Here is a 19,922-nt window from a genome sequence, read left to right as displayed (position 1 = left end):
ACTATAAGCACTAGATTTTTGCTCTTAGGATATTGATGTTACAGGTGCTTATCTACCTCCATCTACTTTATGCTCTCCACATGGTCTGGTTATGTTCCCATAGTGGCTTTGACCCTTGCGTATCACCCACAGTCTTAGATTTACAATCTTTCCATGCTATTCTGATAGAAGCATTGTGGGCTTTGGAGTCAGACAGCCTTAGTGTTCATTTCCAAATTCTCCCTCTTCAGCTGTGTGACTTTGGTCAAATTATGTCCACAGAAAGTGTCATCTATGGTTATATCAGGTCAAGGATATAGAATATTTCTGGTCCTCCTCCTCAATTTCCTTTTCCAGCTTATTTTTAAATGTTGGAATACCATAAGGCTTGCACCAACAACTTGTTTTCTTATTCTCTAAATTGTGTTTGACAACCATGATTTCAATTACCTCCACTATTTGATGACTCCAAAATTCACATTTTCATCTCAGACTCTACTTTGAGTTTTTTCAACTCTTCATTTGGAGATCAAAAAGAGAAACCTAAAGTCATCATAACCAGAGTTTGATTCATTACCTTCTCTGCCTTTCCTCCAAAACTTGTCTTTGCCCAGTATTCCCGAACTCAGAGACTGATAATGATATCCATTAAACTGTGTTATCTTTGCTACCTTATCTCCTTTGCCACTGATCTCCAGTGAATTGTTCAATCCAGTTGATTTTATCTGAATATCTATTTAATCCATCTGATTCTCTCTTGTCTTCCCTTACACCACCCCAGACCAAGCTCCCATCATCTCCCTCATGCTTTACTGCAGTCACTCCTAAATATGCTCTTGGATTCCATTCTTGCTACACTCACATTTATTCTCCATAGAGGTCACAGTAATCTAAAAATGCAAATTAGCTAAAGTCACTCCCTTGCTTAAACTCCCTCAATGACTTTTAATGTGGTTGGGATAAAGATCAAAATCCTTAAAATCTTTATAAGGACCTGCATGTCCCTTGCCTTATGGCTCTCTCTCCACTATTCTTTTTTCTTTTTTCCCCCTCAGTTTTTTTGAGATATAATTAAAATATAACATTGTATAAGTTTAAGGTGTACAGTGTGTTGATTTGATACATTTATATATTGTGAAATGATTTCCCCCTGTAGCATTAGCTAACACCCTCCATCACCTCACATAGCCATTTATTTTTTTGTGGTGAGACGATTTAAAATATACTCTTAGAAACTTTCAAGTCCATAATACAGTATAATTATCAAACTAATAACTATAAATACCATATAGTATATTAGATTCCCCCAAATTATTCATCTTACAACTGAAAATTTGTACCCTTTGAATAACCTCTCCCCATTTCCCCCAGCCCCAGCCCTTGGTAACCACCATTCTACTCTCTATTTCTATGAATTCTTGATAAGTCTTTATGATCCATTGAACCACCACCTTCTTGGAGTTCCTTAAATACGCTGTGAACTTTCCCATGCCTGATCTTTCACATAGTGGTTCATTTTTCTTGGGTTGCTCTTGTCCTTGTTCATCTAGTGAAGTGGACACCTGTCATGTTTTCTGGCTGCCTAGCCCTTGTTGAACACCCCGGCTACACTTGAGGAATGTCCAGATATAAGAGTTTTGTCTAGGGTGCCTGGGTGGCTCAGATGGTTAAGCGTCTGCCTTCGGCTCAGGTCATGATCCCAGGGTCCTGGGATTGAGTCCTGCATCGGGCTCCCGGCTCAGCGGGGAGCCTGCTTCTCCCTCTGACCCTCTTCCCTCTCATGCTGTTTCTCTGTCGCTCGCTCTCTAAAAAAATAAATAAATAAAATCTTTAAGAGTTTTGTCTAGCCCAGGTAGAGAAGGACATTCCTCAGGTTTTGTCAGAGCAAGGGCACACACCTGTGATTAAGTCTCTGCCCATCAGACTTGTCCATGTGAGAAGATAATCTGAAAGTGAACAGCTTGGGGAGGGCGGAACCTAGTGTGCTGGTGAGGATAGCAGCACGTGCATCCAGCCTTTGAGAATGGTCGTCAGGTCCAGCTTCTGGTGCAGAGGTAGTGACTTCTCTGCTTGCAGGAAGGTCGGGTCTTGGCAGCAATGCGCTGCAGGACTTAGTGCCCGTTGGGTCAGTAGCAGTTCAGGAAGCTTCTTCCATCCACCAGTTCTGAGTTGTGTTTTTGGGCACCTGTCCTGAGATCTTCGTTTGAACCTACTTCTCCAACTTGACCCTTTTAAGCTTCATCAATCAAGGTCCGTTTCTGTTACTTAAATTACGAGAGAACCCTGGCTGATGGCAGTAGATAACCCCAATGAATGCTGAGCTCTCAGCTCGTTTGTTCCAGGAAACTGCTCCATTCCCCCTGTTCTCCCGCCCTTGCTGACTGAGCTGGATCTTCCCACCACAGCACAAGTCAGGCAGGACTCAGTAGAGTGTTGTGGCTCGGCATGCAGCCTCGGTGGTTATCTTGCTTGGGTTCCAACCCCAACTCTCGCACTTACTTGCTGTATGAATTTTGTAAATCTTACCTCACCTCTCCGTGCATCAGTTCCCTTATCTGTAAAATGGGGACAATGATAATGTCTATCTCATAGGTTTCCGGTAAAGAGGAAATGAGTTAATGTGTACACAAAATGCTTGAGTCAGTACCTAAATGCTCAATATATGTGAGCTGATATGTTGTTCTCTCTCACAGTTCCTATGTCTTTCCTTCCATAATACTCCTCACAGATTGCAATTAAAGGATCACAGGGTGGTAATTGGATTAAGATATGTCTTCCACATGCGCTGTTAAGCTCTACAAAAAGAGGGGTTGTTTATTTTGCTCTCCATTATATTCCCAGTGCTAGCACAATATATATTTATTTAATAAGTGTAGGGTGGCTGTTGTCGTAGGATCCCAGAAACCCTGAGTGATGCGGTCCCCACCTCCCAGCACACTGAGGCCGGGAGGCTTCAGCAGCACCCAGTGTTCCCAGCAGCTTCCCCCTAAGGTCCTTGTCTTTAGTGATTTATTTTTCATGACCCACAACTGACCCTTTCCCACAGAGCACAGACCCTGGCTCAGATGCTGCTCTTTCCCTTGATGCCCTGATTTCTCTGGTTCTCAGCACTGAGCATTTTTTGCTGACTCTACACCCTCTGAAAGCTGTTTGAAGCCAGATGGGAGGTAGAGATAAAAGAGGTTTCATTCGCCAGAAAAAAAAAAAAAAAAAGAGGTTTCATTCATCGCCCTTCCAGACTCGGAGAGAAGTAACAACAACAACTGTACAAACAAGTAGAATATGTTGTGTTTACTATAAACTTGGCATTATTCATAGAGCTTTATATGTATTAATTTATTTAATACCGCAATCCTAGCAAAAAGATACTGTTGCCTCCATTTTACAGAAGGGGAAAGTAAGTCCCAGAAGGAAAGTAAGGGGAGAAAGGAAGAGGGAAAGGGGGAAGGAAGGATTTCTGGTAGAAGAGAGTTTTTTTTTTTTTTAAGGTTTTATTTATTTATTTGAGAGAGAATGAGTGGGGGAGGGGCAGAGGGAGAAGCAGGCTCCCTGCTGAGCAGGAATCCAGACCCGGGGCTCGGTCCCAGGACCCCAGGATCATGACCTGAGCCAAAGGCAGACACCTAACTGACTGAGCCACCTGGGTGCCCCTAGAAGAGAGTTTCACTTGCTTAGAACTTTGGTTTTCATAAGAACTTCTCTATTTCACAGAGGTAACTAAAAGTAATATTGATGGAGACATTATAGAAGGTGACACTGAATGTGTACCTATCCTTAGATCAGCTCTATAACTAAATAAAAATATATTTTTTATACCTTTCAACTGCTTGGTATTTGCAGTTTTTTTCCTCCCAAATCTAACGTAAGTAATAGGAACAATACAGATAATTAAGAAATCTTTACAGCTTATTTCTGGCTAATTGGCATTTTCCTATAAAATATTTAAAACTTAGCCTTTGATTTTCAGGTTCTCTTCTCAGAGAGTCATAGGTTTTGCTACTAGGAGTTCCCATGTGCAGGTGGGGCCTCCTGTGTTGGGATTATTTGGACATTTTCACAGATGCTGTCCAGCCACTGATATTCACCTGGAGTTGGGGTGGGGGGCTTGGTGTGCATTTTCTATGTTTAGATCTTCCTGATGTTGTTCTATTTTATTTTATTTATTTTTTCCAAAGAAAGGGAAAGACAGTGTGCCAGTTCCCTTGCAGGCACTCTTACCCAGCTAAAGCTGTCCTCCAACTGTAGTGCTCTATGCAATTCAACTAAGCTCAGAGAAACACATTTGCAAGGTTGGTGGGGCAATTGCCAGAAAATCTGCTTCAAACTGTGTCATGGGAAGAATTTCTCTCTCTTTGGCCTTGAGAGAAGATTCTCACAAGCCTTCAGCAAAATCAGGTGGGTGGTTTGGGACTTGGAGCCCAGTTGACAACTACTCTACAAAAGCATGTATGGTGCATGATCTGTGGCTGCTGTAACAAATGACTACAAACTTGGTGGCTTAAAACAACAGACATTTATTCTCTCACAGTCCTGGAGGCCAGAAACCCAAAATTAAGGTGCCAGTAGGATTGGTTCCTTCTGGAGGCTCTGAGAGAGAATCTGTGCCATGCTTGTCCACCAACTTCTGGTGGCTGTCTTGGCATTCCTTGGCTTCCAGACATAGCACTCCAATCTCTGCCTGTGTCTTCACATTGCCTTCTTCCCTGTGTGTCTTCTCCCCTTCTCTTCTCTTCTAAGGACATTGGTCATTGTGTTTTGGACTCACCATTATCCAGGATGATCTCATCTTGAGTTTTTTTTTTTTTTAAGTTTTATTTATTTAACTAATCTCCACACTCAATGTGGGGCTCCAACTCATGACCTGGAGATCAAGAGTCGCATGCTTTTCTGACCAAGGCAGCCAGGCATCCCTCTCATCTCAAGATCATTAACTGCATTTGCATAGTCCCTTTTTCCAAATAAGGTCACATTCACAGGTTTTGGATGGATAGATCTTTATGGGGAGCCACCAATCATCCAGTTACACATGGTGAATTGGAAAGATGTCTCATGATCCCTGGGGTAAAGTGAGGCTTTGATTAAATGGCAGATGACAGGCATTTGGCACTCCTGAGCTTGTAGGATTCCTACCTTGGTCTCTTTGTGGTCCCCTATTTCTGAAAGGTGGTGTGGCCTGGCCTGCACATTGCTGTGTCTCTTGGCATAGGGCTTCTCTGGCTATGAGCGTTGAGGGGCTGAGGGATTCATCTACATTTATAACCTCAAGAGGGATGCCTCTGTTCAAAAAATTGTAGTGGACTGTTAGAGCTTATCCTAGGCTTAGTAGTCTCAAACTTGACTAAGTGTAACAATCACTCAGGTTGTTTATTAAAAACAGAAATTCTCAGATCTCAACCTAGTTTCTAAGAGCTGCCATAACAAAATGCCACAGACAGGGTGGCTTAAACAACAGTAATTTATTTTCTCATAGTTCTGGAAGCTGGAAGTGTAAGATTGAGGTGTCAGCAACTTTGATTTCTCCTGAGGTTTCTCTTTTTGGCTTTCAGATAACCAGTTTCTCACTCTGTCCTCATTGGTCTGTCTTCTGTGCATACACACCTCTGGTGACTTCTCTCTTCTTAGAAGGACACCAGTCCCATTGGATTAGGGCCCACCCTAATAACTTCATTTTAACTTAATCACCTCTTTAAAGACTTTATGTCCACATAAGGTCATATACTGAGGTACTAGGGGCTGGGGCTTCCACATCTGGATTTTGAGGGGACATAATTTAGCTTATAACACAACCCAAAAGATTCTGATTTTAGTAGGTCTGGGGTGGGGTTAACAAACTTTTTTTTAGCTATGCCCTAGGTAATTCCAAGTGGTTCAGGTGGTCAGAGCCAACACTTTGAGACAGAGTGCCCTGCTGGATTAGTAATCATACTGATGCTTGCTTTGGCTCTATGTTTTTTCATCAGCTGGGTTCTTCTATACACCACATATTCAGCAATAAGTTAATGCAAATAGAAAATACTCCGTGACCCTTTGCAGACACTCCCCAAGACTGCTCTGCAACTTCTGTCTTTGTCTTTGATCTGTTCCCATTTTATTTCAATGACTTTGAATCTGAGCTTGTTTTGCATCCTGCCTTTTGGACTTGTTATGACATTGACTTAGCCACATACCACTTAAGGATTTTGACTCAGACCCATTCTATTAGTGTTTTCCATACCTGGGATCAGATTTGCTGCTCACAAAGTAAATTCCAGGATGCACCCACTCAACTAACATCTCAGAAGTTTGAGAGCTTGGACATCTGAAACTCAGTGTCGTAGAGGTCTCTGAACTGCTTCCTGGGACTCAGGGAGGCAGGAAGCCAGGCAGTGACTTTGAGATGTCACCCTGGAGAAAAGAAAGGAGTTTGTTAACTGATGTAAAGAGCCCTGTCCTCAGATTTATGCAGTTTGTGCCTCTCCCTTTGTCCTTACACTTTCTTAGACTTAAGTTTGTCCTTCTGACTCCTCTTCCCCTTTTACATTGTCCCAGATGTTCATTGAAACCCCGTTTTGACTTCATCAAAATATCTGGGTTGATGGGGAGAGGGCGCATCAAACTATATTTTTACTTTGGATTCTGTATTCTCCCAAGGGGTGGCCAGAGAGGAAAATGACATGGGCGAGGTATTGTGCTGGAGTCCATGCTATCCCATTTAATCTTTACAGCAGCTCTGGAAGCAGATAATAGTGTCTACATCGCACTCATGAGAAACCAGAGGCCCCTTCAGCTAGTAAGTGCTGCAACGCAGATTCAAACCCAAGTGTTAGTTTTCTTTACCAAATTTTTTATGGGTTCCTGAACCTTGGAGATATTTCAAGTTTATCTCTATGATATAAACACAGTGACATGGATATTTTATAGTCTTTCTGATAGTTCTAAAAACAGCTCTTTGTGGGTTTGTTTCTGTTGTCTGTTGATTTTGCTGATTTTCTAACTGTCATTGTTTTCCTGTGTCTTTCTGGTTATTTTTGTTTTGTTTCCCTTTTTAAAGATTTTATTTATTTATTTATTTGAGAGAGAGACAGTATGCATGAGCAGGGTGTTGGGGGGAGGCAGAGGGAGAGGAAGAAGGAGAAGCAGACTCCTCACTGAGTGTGGAGCCTGATGAGACTCAATCCCAGGATGGTGAGATCATGACCTGAGCCAAAGTCAGACTCTTAACTTACTGAACAATGCAGGTGCCCCTGTTTCTGTTGTCTGTTGATTTTGCTGATTTTCTAATTGTCATTGCTTTCCCATGTCTTTCTGGTTATATTTGATTATGTGCTGATGATTATACTTAAAAATGTTTGTGATAATAGTTGAAGGTTTAGAATATAGGTATCTCCTTTCAGAAAGTATGTGAATGTGCATCTTCTAGGCACTTGGGTAATCCCAGTATGGGATCACCTCTATTCAAGATCCAGACTTGATGTTTTCTGAACCACCAGATGACTTGAGACTTTCCATTGACTGCTTTGTTTCTGGCTCACCCTTCCCTTGAGGGATTAGTCTTTGGGGATCTTAGTTTTGTCTGTGTGTGGTCTCGGATTTCCTGCCATGTATCTCTGGGCTTTGACTCTTAACCTCACCTCAGGAAATAGGAAAAGATTCTGATTTCCTAAGATTGGAGAACTCCATGAGGTGAAAGTAGCTACCATGCCTATCAATCTTCATTTCTTCGTTCTGCTTTGGCCTGATAATTCCCTATGAAATTGTCAGCTTTTCATTGTTTTGAAGATTTGCTTTTAAAATTCTATGCAGCATGCTTACTTGTTTTCATTAGGAGGGCTTGCTCAAATAATGTCGTCTGCCATTACCAGAACACGGAAATCTAGATGCTTCTATTTTTCCTTCTCACTCCTTCCTGGAGCTTTCTCTCTGTCATTTTTCTTCTGTGGAGCTGCTGCCTTTATCACTGTCTGGAACCTTTCCACTGGTTCTCACCACGGCAGCTTGGGTCTGTGGATGAGTTGTTTGTTTGATAGCTGAACTGTTGTGCCACAGTCATGGATGTCTTATATAGTCCTAGTTAATCTTGAAAACAAAGGCTATCTCTGTTTATAAACTGTTGGGAAATAAATCCTACTGAAACCGAGTGCCCAATTTTTAGCCTTTTGTAATGTGACAAACATGGGCATAATCATGGCACTTCATAAACCAGTAATTTGAGAAGATTGTGCACAGTATCATGAAATAATGAACTTCTAAAAGGTGTGTGTGTGTAGTAAAGAATTGGGTTTTGCCCAAATAACGGCTTGGCCTTTGCCCTCAGCTTTTGGGGAGGAAATCTATGTCATACCTGACAGAATGTCCTTGTTGAGGGTGGGGCTAGTAACATCAGAAAGACCAGCAATGTGACTGAAGGTGGGGGTTTTGGGTGATACAGTATCCCTTGACCTGGAGTCTTAGTTCATCCACATGGACAACCAATTAATTAATCATGCCAGTGTAATGAAGTTACAATAAAAACTCTGGACACTGAAGCTCAGGTGAGCTTCTCTGCTTGGCAGTGCTCTGTGCATTGTCACATGTCCATCCCAGGACTCCTAGGGGAGCGGATGATTGAAGCTTCATGTTTGGAGCCCCTCTGTCACTGACCTATTCATTTCTTCCTTTGGCTGATGTTGACTTGTATCCCTTGCCATAATAAGCCACAACTATGAGTATAACAGGTTTCAGAGAGTTCTGTGAGTTCTTCTAGCAAATTATTGAAACTGAGGGTGGTTTGGGGAACCCCTTGAACTTGTAGTTTTGTCAGAAATGAGGGCGGTCTGATGAAAGACTATTCCCTCAACCTTCTCAGTTCGGCTAAACCTGGGCAGTGTGTGTGTGTGTGTGTCCATTTAGTTTGGACTAAATGGACACTGGCACAGGGTTCTTCTAATTAGAACAGCCTAAGACTTTGATATATTAGCAAGTCTTAGACATTTTTCTCCTTGCATCTTTATATGCAAACTGCTGACTGTGAGGCCTTTTCCACTGGCCTTTGAGTCCAAAACCAAACTCTGGCTCTGTATGTTTGTCATTTTTATCCCAGTGTGTTTTGTACCCATCCATAGTCCCTGCCAGTCTGTGTTTACTTTGCCTGCAAACTCTGGTTCAAGAAAGAAAGAGAACTCACAGAAATGATTTTTTCCCTTCTCATATTTGGGACCTCATAAATCACACTGGCAAGAAATGTGATGATGGTCTCTTTCTGTTCTTGAGATTGGAAGAGGAGAGGCATGCAGGCTCTAGCACGGTTTTGTCATTTTTCCCGGTGGTAGCACAATGAGAAGGATTCCAGCAGGCCAGCTCCTCAGCCCTAACCACGTAACTCTCTATCTGAATGTTCCTGCAATGAAAACACAGAGACACCCACCAGGATCATTGGGGCATTTTAGTACCTGCTGCTGAACTCCTGGCAGTTATCAATGAACTTGTCAGCATTTCCCTTTTGTTCCCTTGCAAGCAGGCAAGGCATCGTTTTTATCCCCTGGTTGAGCATATGACTCCATCCTTTGTGCATGTTCCGTGGGACTGTGCGTGTTTGCAGAAGCTGTCTAGCTTTCTACCCAGCAGGCTTTCATGTCGGGCAGTAGTTCTGCAAATGAGAAAAAAACTATGCAGATTCTCCCATGTCCCCAGACTGAATTCTAAGGCAGTCAAAGGAGATGGCTATTTTCTGACCTGGTACTTGGTTTTGGTTATTTTAATTCTTAGATATATGCCATGCAGAACTTAAGTTAGTTATAAAATTATTTTTAAAAATTGGTATTTTGCAGTTGTGGTTGACAGAGAGGGGAGGAGACACAAATGGCAATGTGGACAAGTAGAAGAGGGAGTATCTATACATGTTTTAATTCCTGCAAAACTTGATGTGCTTGAATGTTATATATTTCATTTTCCAACCATACTTTATTTAAAAAAAGCCAATCTAGCTTGGCTTAATTCCTGCCTCGAGGCCATTCATAAGGCACTCTCTAAGTACAGTACTTTGCATGCCTCCATGCACAAAGGCAGAGGGATTAGGTATCAATTAACTGCTCAGGAACCTTTTGTCTACGGAGTATCCATAGTCAAAAAAAAAAAAAAGAAATTCCAAGATGATTCAGAATGTACACATGTGTCGTAGTTTATTGTTATAGTTCCTCTAAAAGACCCCCAAAATACAGATTTACAATGAAAAAGGTAGAGTAGATCTTCCTTTGCTAATGCTAGAAGAGTCATTGTGGTTGAGAATGATCCCTAATATTGTTAAAATTTAGTATATCATATGAATGTTCATTTTCACCCAACTTATTTAGGAATATGTCTATCTTGTAAAGGAAACATGTCTTTTTATTTAATTTCTGCATTGGGAAATAGATATTAGTGCATCCCATATATAGAATTTACTTATTCTGGTTTTAAAAGAAATGCTCAATGCAACAATTCATGCAACCCCAGAGTTTTGTTTTGTTTTGTTTTTGCCATACTTGAAATATTAAATTAAAATACTAATTACTAAATATTAATGCTAAAATAATATTTATTAAAATGTTTAAAATACTAAAAAATGGGTTAAATTCCCTAACATGATGGAAATCAGTGTAAAACTACTTAGAAAATTCTCTACATTTTGACATCTTACTATAGCAGTCCATGGATAGGCTTTGGGGTATCCACAAATGAAATCATATAGAATATTGTGTATGTGCATATGTGTATTTGGGGGAGAGATGGCCCATTGCTTTGGCTCTTCGAGGGTTTAAACACCACTCTGAGTTTAGATGTTGGGCAGAGGGGATGCCATAACATTTTGTGCCTACTCAGTCTAAGATATATGTACAACCAGAGCTGTATGTTGATCCTTTTCACTTTAGGGTCCTATTTCCAGAATTATAATACATGGCTCAGTTTGGTCATAGGGACACAAGGTAATAGCTGGGGCTGCCTCAGCCTTAGAATTATCACCTCTTCCAATTTACTTAGTGATGGACTTTCTGGATTATCTGGAGGTTGCATTTAGAAGCTGAGCAGTGTCTTTTCTTTCTTTTTTTTTTTAAAGAATATTTTATTATTTATTTTTCAATTTTATTTTATTTAAATTCAGTTACTTAACATACAGTGTAATATATATTTCAGAGGTATAGTTCAGTGATTCATCAGTTGCATATAGCACCCAGTGCTCATTACATCACGTGTCTTCCTTAATGCTTAATACCCAGTTACCCCAACCCCCACCCATTTCCCCTCCAGCAACCCTCAGTTTGTTCCCTATAGTTAAGAGTCTCATGGTTTGTCTCCCTCTCTGCTTTTGTCTTATTTTTCCCTCCCTTCTCTTATGATCCTCTGTTTTGTTTTTTAAATCCCACATATGAGTGAAATCATATAATTGTCTTTCTCTGATTGATTTATTTCTCTTAGCATAATACCCTCTAGTTCCATCCATGTCATTGCAAATGGTGAGATTTCATTTTTTTGATGGCCGAGTAATATTCCATTGTGTGTGTGTGTGTGTGTGTGTGTGTGTGTGTATACCACATCTTTATCCATTCATCTGTTGATGTACATCTGGGCTCTTTCTATAGTTTGGCTATTGTGGACGTTGCTGCTATGAATATTGGGGTGCATGTGCCCCTTCTTTTCACTACATCTGTATCTTTGGGGTAAATACCTAGTAGTGTAATTGCTGGGTCATAGGGTAGCTCTATTTTTCACTTTTCGAGGAAACTCCACACTGTTTTCCAGAGTGGCTGCACCAGCTTGCATTCCCACCAGCAGTGTAAGAGGGTTCCCCTTTCTCCACATCCTGGTCAACATTTGTTGTTTCCTGACTTGTTAATTTTAGCCATTCTGACTGGTGTGAGGTGGTACCCTTTGTGGTTTTGATTTGTACTTCCCTGATGCTGAGTGATGTTGAGCATTTTTCTATGTCTGTTTGCCATTTGTATGTCTTCTTTGGAGAAATGTCTGTTCATGTTTTCTGCCCATTTCTTGACTGGATTATTTGTTTTTTGGGTATGGAGTTTGATAAGTTCTTTGTCGATCTTGGATACTGCCCTTTATCTGATAAGACATTTACAAATATCTTCTCCATTTCTGTAGGTTGTCTTTTGGTTTTGTAGACTGTTTCCTTTGCTGTGCAAAAGCTTATTATCTTGATGAAGTTGCAAAAGTTCATTTTTGCTTTTGTCTCCCTTGCCTTTGGAGACATGTCTAGCAAGAAGTTGCTGCAGCTGAGGTCACAGAGGTTGCTGCCTGTGTTCTCCTCTAGGATTTTTTTTTTTTTTAAAGATTTTATTTATTTATTTGACAGAGAGATAGAAGAGTACAAGCAGAGGGAATGGCAGAGGGAGAAGGAGAAGCAGGCTCTGCACTGAGCAGGGAGCCCGTTGTGGGACTCGATCCCAGGACCCCGGGATCATGACCTGAGCCAAAAGCAGACGCTTAACCATCTGAGCCACCCAGGCGCCCTCCTCTAGGATTTTGATGGCTTCCTGTCTCACATTTAGGTCTTTCATCTATTTTGAGTTTCTTTTTTGGTATGGTGCAAAAAAATGGTCCAGTTTCATTCTTCTGCATGTGGCTGTCCAATTTTCCCAACACCATTTGTTAAAGAGACTACCTTTTTTTCCATTGGATATTCTTTCCTGTGTTGTCAAAGAGTAGTTGACCATAGAGTTGAGGGTCCATTTCTGGGGTCTCTATTCTGTTCCTTTGATCTATGTGTCTGTTTTTGTGCCAGTACCATACTGTCTTGATGATTACAGCTTTATAATGTAGCTTGAAATCCGAATTGTGATGCCACTAGCTTTGGTTTTCTTTTTCAACATTCCTCTGGCTATTTGGGGTCTTTTCATACAAATTTTAGGATTATTTGTTCCAGCTCTGTAAAAAAAGTTGATGGTATTTTGATAGGGATTGCATTGAATGTATAGATTGCTCTAGGTAACATAGACAGTTTAACAATATTTGTTCTCTCAATCCATGAGCATGGAATGTTTTTCCATCTTTTTGTGTCTTTCTCAATTTCTTTCATAAGTGTTCTATAGTTTTCAGAGTACAGATTCTTTTCCTTTTTGATGAGGTTTATTCCTAGGTATCTTATGATTTTTGCTTCAATTGTAAATGGAATAGATACCTTAATTTTTCTTTCTTCTGTCTCATTGTTAATGTATATAATATAACTGATTTCTGTGCATTGATTTTATATCCTGCCACATTGCTGAATTCCTATTTGAGTTCTAGCAATTTTTGGGTGGAGTCTTTTGGGTTTTCCACATAGAGTATCATGTCATCTATGGAGAGTGAGAGCTGAGCAGGGTCTTTAATGAATATAATTCTGGGTACTAGGGAGAAACTGTGTGTGTATGTGTGTTTCTTTGTGTCTGAAAAGTAGTAGATATTGAAAAAGATATTTATTGAGTAAATGAATGGAGGAATAAAACATATATCAAATTGAATGAATAATCAAATAATTAGAATGATATGTAATTTAACTTCTTGAATGGAACCCCTACTTGACTAAAAGAGAAAATTGGAAAAGAGCATTGAGAGATTTTTTTCTGTGATCCTCTGTAAAAGAAAGATACCCAACTAGTTGTCAGCGATTTTTGTATGTTCACAAAAAAACTTCCCAGAGATGATAATTTTCCTCCTTTTTTTCCTTTTCTTTTCTTCATTTTTTTTTTTTAAATTAGCTATCCAGACTGATAAAGTAAATTGCAAAATATATTGTGCATGGTCTCTTCTGGATAACTTTGAGTGGATCCAAGGGTATAGTAGCTGGTTTGGTCTCTTCCATGTTGATTTTGAGGATCCTGCTAGACCTCGAGTGCCTTACACATCAGCCAAGGTGTATGCCAAGATCATCCAAAATAATGGCCTAGAAAAACATCCATAAAAAATGGCTGGCCCACATCTCTTGGAGAAGAGGCCTCTGGTTTTGGAAAAGATATCTGCTTTGGTGATCCTTTAGACAATCTCAAATTGCCTTTGTAATCATCTCCTACCAGCTGATCCGTGATTATGAAGTCTGAATATGGAATGCCTGGGGATATATTTAATGATGGCCTTTACTCTATTTGCATTTGGATCACTGAGGCTTTAAAAAAAAAAAAAAACAGAATAGAAAACCACTGAAATTGATTTTTATATTAAGAAATCAGATAGACTTGAAAACTTCAATTTAAATCCTTAGAATTTTTCTAGAAAAAAGTAATGCAAAATTTACAAAGATAGTATGCTCATGGTTTGCAGCCCTAACAGCAGGACCATGTATTATAAGAATACTTGTTTATGAGCCTAGTTTTTCTGGTTATGTCAGCTATTGTTTGCTTTGTAGATCCATTTTCATGTGTCCAAAATTCTTCTACTGTTTAATCTAGTATAAAAAATCAGAATTAAAAGTTAGTCACATATAGTTATGCATTCTATTCAACAAAGGGATTAATTGATGACACATTTAATAAAATGGATTTGTTGATGAATTTGGCACATTTTCTTTATGCACGAACAAGTATGTCTTTCTCTTGCCTGATGAATTATTTTTGAAAAATAATAAATTAATAAAACAAATTAAACTGTGAATGGAAGAAAAAGTATTTGAGTGGTTGTTTAGCAGAAACAGAATTTCTACTCCAGAGTGACACCAATGAAAGGCAAAATAATAAGCAGGACATAGTCTCTACTTTGGGGTATTTTTTTAAAGTTTAAGATCTATAAGAACATTGATGACACCTAGGAAATACATGAAATATATGGATTGAATGACCTATGTGAGTGTAAGATGTCTACACATGTCTGAGATATGTATGGGGTTGGATTGGAGTTGAACATTTTACTGAGCTTCCTCAGTTGGGGTCAGTAGTAGATGGAGGGCTTCTTCTGGATGCAATGTGTCCACATTAGCAAACCTTTCACGTATATCTAATTTGGACCCTCACCTCCATATTTGAGTAGTATTTACTCAACATTCATTTGTGTATCATGCTTGAAGCTAAGAGCTAAATATTATCACCCCCATTTTGCAGACTGAGAAACTGAGGATGCACTGATGTGGATTTTCCTCAAGTCATATCATCTTGTCTGCCAAATCCAGAACTTCTTTGGCATCAGCTCTCTGGTCTGTCCAGCACACTGTAGGCCCAGGTGCCATAGAAGTATTTTCCCCTTCTTTTGAATAAAGGAAAAAAAAACAAGAACAACAAAGGTGTGGGGTTGCCTTATGGAGGAGGAAGTGGGGAAGTGTTTTTCTGTGTTCTCATTCTGTTTCTCTGAGGAAACTACCCATACTTTGCCATTCCCATAAGGCCTTTGGCCCTGAGCAGACACTATGTCATTTTTAAAAAACACTGTGGTCAATTTCTAGATTGTTTTCATGTTCATAATCAGGGAATTATTTACAGCAAAGCACACTGTCTTGGTAACTTTGGACAGAGTGAGAAAGAAATGGTCGTAGTAGTTCAATAAACATGGGTGCACTGGGGAAAATTATATTGAGATTAAAATGGTGTACATAGGAGATTCTATTACATCTTTGCCACTGTTTTGTTATTTTTATTGTTCAATGAGACATTATCTCACAATTTGTGTTCATTTAAAAAGCACATTTCCAAATCTTATTTCATTCCTCTCCTATCCAGCCCGTCTTTTTCATTTTTACCATGTATCTTATTTACAATTTATGTGCCCTCCTTATATTATCTTGCAAGACAACTGAGTTTTCCTTTTAATTAGGATGTTGTTTTGAATGTTATTTATCCTACAGGGCATATTTACAAGTTTTACAACAATACAAATGAGCACTGTATTTTCGTTACCAAAACCAGAAAATTAATATTCGCGCTGTAAATAAAATGATCTGTCACATTTGGTCTACCAGGTGAAATAAGCATCGTTGCTGCAGCGTGCCCGGGGTTCCTCACAGAGCAGGGGCTTTCTGCAGCTCTCGGCTGGGTTTCAAGGGCCAGCTCTTTGTCCCAGAAATGAATCAAACCAAGGGTGCGTCCTCAATTCGTCCTGCAAATTAGAATCGTCATGAGTTTAGGTGAAGAAAAAAATCTCCACCACCCAAAATCTAACAGCTCCTGTAGTAGTTTCATTAATGTTATTTGTAATTGCTTGTATTAGCATTTGAAAACAAGATGGATTGGCTTTTGCCTGTCAAGGAAGCAGAACTCCGATTCTTTAAATGGAAAAACAGGAGTTGTTAATTATACTTAAAAATCCATAGATACTGTACTCAGATGTCTTGAAGGTCATCTGAAGCTTGTAAAGTACATGTTTTATGTCTATTTTATCTAAGGAGGGACTTGGATATCACAATGATGGATTGGATCTACTCGTATTTCTTTCTCTCTACCTTCCTCCCTTGTTTTATTATTTATTTATTTATTTATTTATTTATTTATTTATTTATTTATTTATATTTTAAGAGAATGTGAACACATGTTATTAACATCCCGGGCATCACTTCTAAAGAATTGTGGGGTTTTTTGGGGGGAGCTAGTTTTCATTTTAGGGTAAGTTAATTCTGAATTGCTAAGAACATATAGAAAATAACAGAACCCCATTTTCATTTTGATGTGTAGGACTTTAGTTTTATAACTCCTGTGAACGCCAGCAGGAAATGTCCACCTAAGCCCTTTATTGAATGAGAAGGTACGAGTTCTCATTAAGAAACCCGTAAACTAAGAAGCTAGCAACCTTGGAATTTGGCAGTGGCCTGCCAGTCAGGCTTTTGTGCTCTGGGTATTTGTGTTCGGCCATAGCTTTTAATTATTTTTATGAACGAGGGAATAATGAATACATTTGTAATATATTGAAAAAATTCCCCAACACCGACTGACCAAAAAGTAGTTTTATATGATAATCCTTAAACACCAATTCTATTGCTCAGTGCTAGGCAGAGAGAAAATAGAATACTGAGCTTCATTACTGAGAAAGCAGAGTAAATCAAAGCTGATAGAATTAATACTGTTTAATTACTAGCAATACACCTTACCTGGAGAACACATATTCATCACTGATGACAATATTTTAGGCTCTAGTTGTCCTGGGAGGGATATCGTACTTAGCACAAAGCATGATAAGCCTTAAAGAATGAAATTAGAAGAAAATTTGACATAGAGACACTTTATGGTGGCCTTCATGAGGTGAGAATACACCTTATTAATTGTGGCAGCGGTGAGATGGGGAGATGTAGAAGCACTGGGTTAGGGTCACGGGGAAGAGTGGTGCCTAATGATGAGAGTGAATGAGTAATGAGTGCTTCTTGTAGAGAGTAAATGTCCAGTTGTCCTCAGTTTTCCCAGAGTCTGTGTCACGTGACACATGACTGGCTTATGTGACCTTGCCCGAGAGGCTATTGGTAACTGGTATGAGGCAAATGTAGTGTACTTATCAAGAATGCAGTCTCTAGAGACAGTTCACCTGGATTTAAATCCTGGCTCTGACACTTACTAACCAAGCCACTTACTGAACTTCCCTGTACCTCAGTTTTTCTCTCTGTAACATGGGCTCCTCGTAAGGCTGTTGGGAGACATAAGTAACCTGATAGATGTAACGTGTTTAGACAGTTCCCAGGACACGGTAAGGGCACAGTTAGTGTGGGCCATTGTTTTTCACTCTCCAACTTGTTCACATGGATCCTCCAGCAATTTGTCAATTACAGTTTAGGTTTTTCTTCCTCTGGTTCTACCTCCATGTCTTGCAGACGTTTCTGCTCTGGTCAGTTGGGATTCACTGTCACTCCGATTTTCCCTCTCTCCAATTGTTGTGGCAGTGGTTTTCCTTGTGACCTCAATTCTCTGCCTGATCTAAGAAGAATGGCTATTATTCAGCTTATTTGGCTTTTTTCTTGTTGGGTGGGGAGAAATAACTTCCAAGCTCCTTACATATTGGGCCAGAAACAGGAAATTGCCATTGTTTTTGTAATCATTAGAATTGAAGGTTTCCAGCAGCCAAATCAGAACATATTTATTAAACTAAACTGTGCAATAGTTTGTGGAGATACAAACCTGCGCACAAGACAGCACTTCTTCTCCAAAGAAGTTCATGATCTGGTTGGGGAACTAGAACAGAGACATGAAACGATAACAGATGATGCCAGGTGAATTTTCTAGACAGTAGGAGTAGGGTGAGCTCTCTGCTAGATGAGGGTGGGCAAATGTGGCTTCCTGGACAAGGGAAATAATACAGTATTAAAAAGAGGGGCGCCTGGCTGACTCAGTTGGAAGAGCATGCGGCTCTTGATCTCGGGGTCCTGAGTTCGAGCCTCATGTTGGGTGTTGATTACTTAAAAATAAATAAATTTTTAAAATGTTAAAAATATTAAAAACAATCAGGCCTGGCTCCCTGGTTATTTTCAGTAGGCCAGCCTGACACATAACTTAACCAAATTGCAATATAAATAATGTAAGTTAAAATATGGAAGTGGAAAGCATGAAGCCTTGGGTATGGGGGCAGTGCCCAGGCCAGTTCACCTTAGGGAAGCGAGTGGGAAGATTGGATGTGGACAGTCTGATGTTCTTGGTCTTGGTTTTCTCTTGGAACACATTGAAGATTTCTGAACAGGGTGGTGAAGATTTAAAAGCAATATGTTGAAAGATGGCAAAGAAACTAGGATGAGGGAACCAGTTAGAAAGCTGCTTGTAGCAGAATATAGTTGATGTGTTAAGGGCTCTATTTAAGGTAGGAAGTGCATATATGAAAAGTTAATATATAATTATAATTAATGTATGAAAAGTACACAGGATCTTAAATGCAACATGGTCTCTTGGATCAGATCCTGGAATAGAAAAAGAGATTAGTGGAAAAACTGGGGAATTCACATAAAGTCTTTAATTAATGGTGCTTTGCCAATGTCAACTCCTTAGGTGAATAAATAAAGCATGGTCAAGTAAGATGTTAACATTAGGGGAAGCTGGGTGAAGAATGTCTGAAATGCTCTGTACTCTTTTTGCAACTCTTTTGAGTTTAGAACAAATCTAAAATTGTTCCTCCCAAAAGTCTGGAAAAATGTACATGGAAGAGTTCATAATATATTCAGAGAATATATTAGGGTATAAGCATATATTATAACCTACATATACCAAGATAAAAGACAGTTGTCTTTTATAACCACTGTTATAACCACTGTTAATGTCTTGATATGTCCTTTTTTCTCTCTCTTGGGGTTGTGCTATTATGGTTAATTTTTTCTTCTTTATAATTTACTCTTAAGTTTTCATTAGTTAGCTTCTGTTTTCTTTTATTATTAGAATTTTTTTTCCTAAAGATTTTTTTTATTTAATTGAGAGAGAGCAAAAGTGAGAGATCACAGAGGGAGAGGGAGAAGCAGACTCGCCACTGAGCTGAGAGCCCGACGTAGGGCTTGATCCCAGGACTCTGATCAGGATCATGACCCGATCTGAAGGTAGATGCTTAACTGACTGAGCCATCCAGGCATGCTTTATTAGAAAATATTTTTAAGGACAAACTTCAGTGGTTAAGATGAGTCAGGGCATGTTGGAGTCATGGATGTAGATAAGTCAGTGATGGCTCTGTAAGAGAACAATGATACTGTTGATGAAAACTGGCAAGCATACACATTCCTTGTCTAGGTGATACTTTAAACTCATCATGGCAATGAATATTTCTTAAGTACTTTTACAGTTTTGAGATATTTAAAAATTAATTGCTACATCTTCCTGTAATCACCAATATATTCTATCCCTGCTACACGTAATGTTTTTGTTTGTTTGCTCTCCTAGATGATGAACAACTTGAGGTCTTATTTATCTTAATATTTCCAGTACCTTGCATGATATCTGGCAATTCTATGCAATTTATAAATGTGTATTAAATCGTTGATGCAGTGGATGTTAGGTAGTCTGCAATGGAAACTTAAGATATGGATTGACTCATTTAATCCTTACAAGAACCATGAGGTAAATTCTACAGTTAATATCCCCGTT

The 19,922-nt window shown here is 39.4% G+C and overlaps 1 protein-coding gene across 1 annotated transcript in view; it reads left to right on the top strand.

Annotated features, from left to right (window-relative positions):
* The window catches only part of LOC102737663 (cytosolic beta-glucosidase), a 104,743-nt gene extending 90,876 nt beyond the window's left edge, over positions 1-13,867 (top strand). Inside the window, 1 exon segment of the mRNA XM_081813171.1 lies at positions 13,665-13,867. Within this exon segment, the coding sequence (XP_081669297.1) occupies positions 13,665-13,867 (203 nt within the window).
* The last annotated feature ends 6,055 nt before the right edge of the window (positions 13,868-19,922 follow it).

The sequence above is a fragment of the Leptonychotes weddellii genome, chromosome 2, assembly GCF_054177405.1.
Source record: "Leptonychotes weddellii isolate Sample4059 chromosome 2, ASM5417740v2, whole genome shotgun sequence".
Classification (NCBI taxonomy): Eukaryota; Metazoa; Chordata; class Mammalia; order Carnivora; family Phocidae; genus Leptonychotes; species Leptonychotes weddellii.
This window is presented reverse-complemented; position numbering and strand designations above follow the sequence as displayed.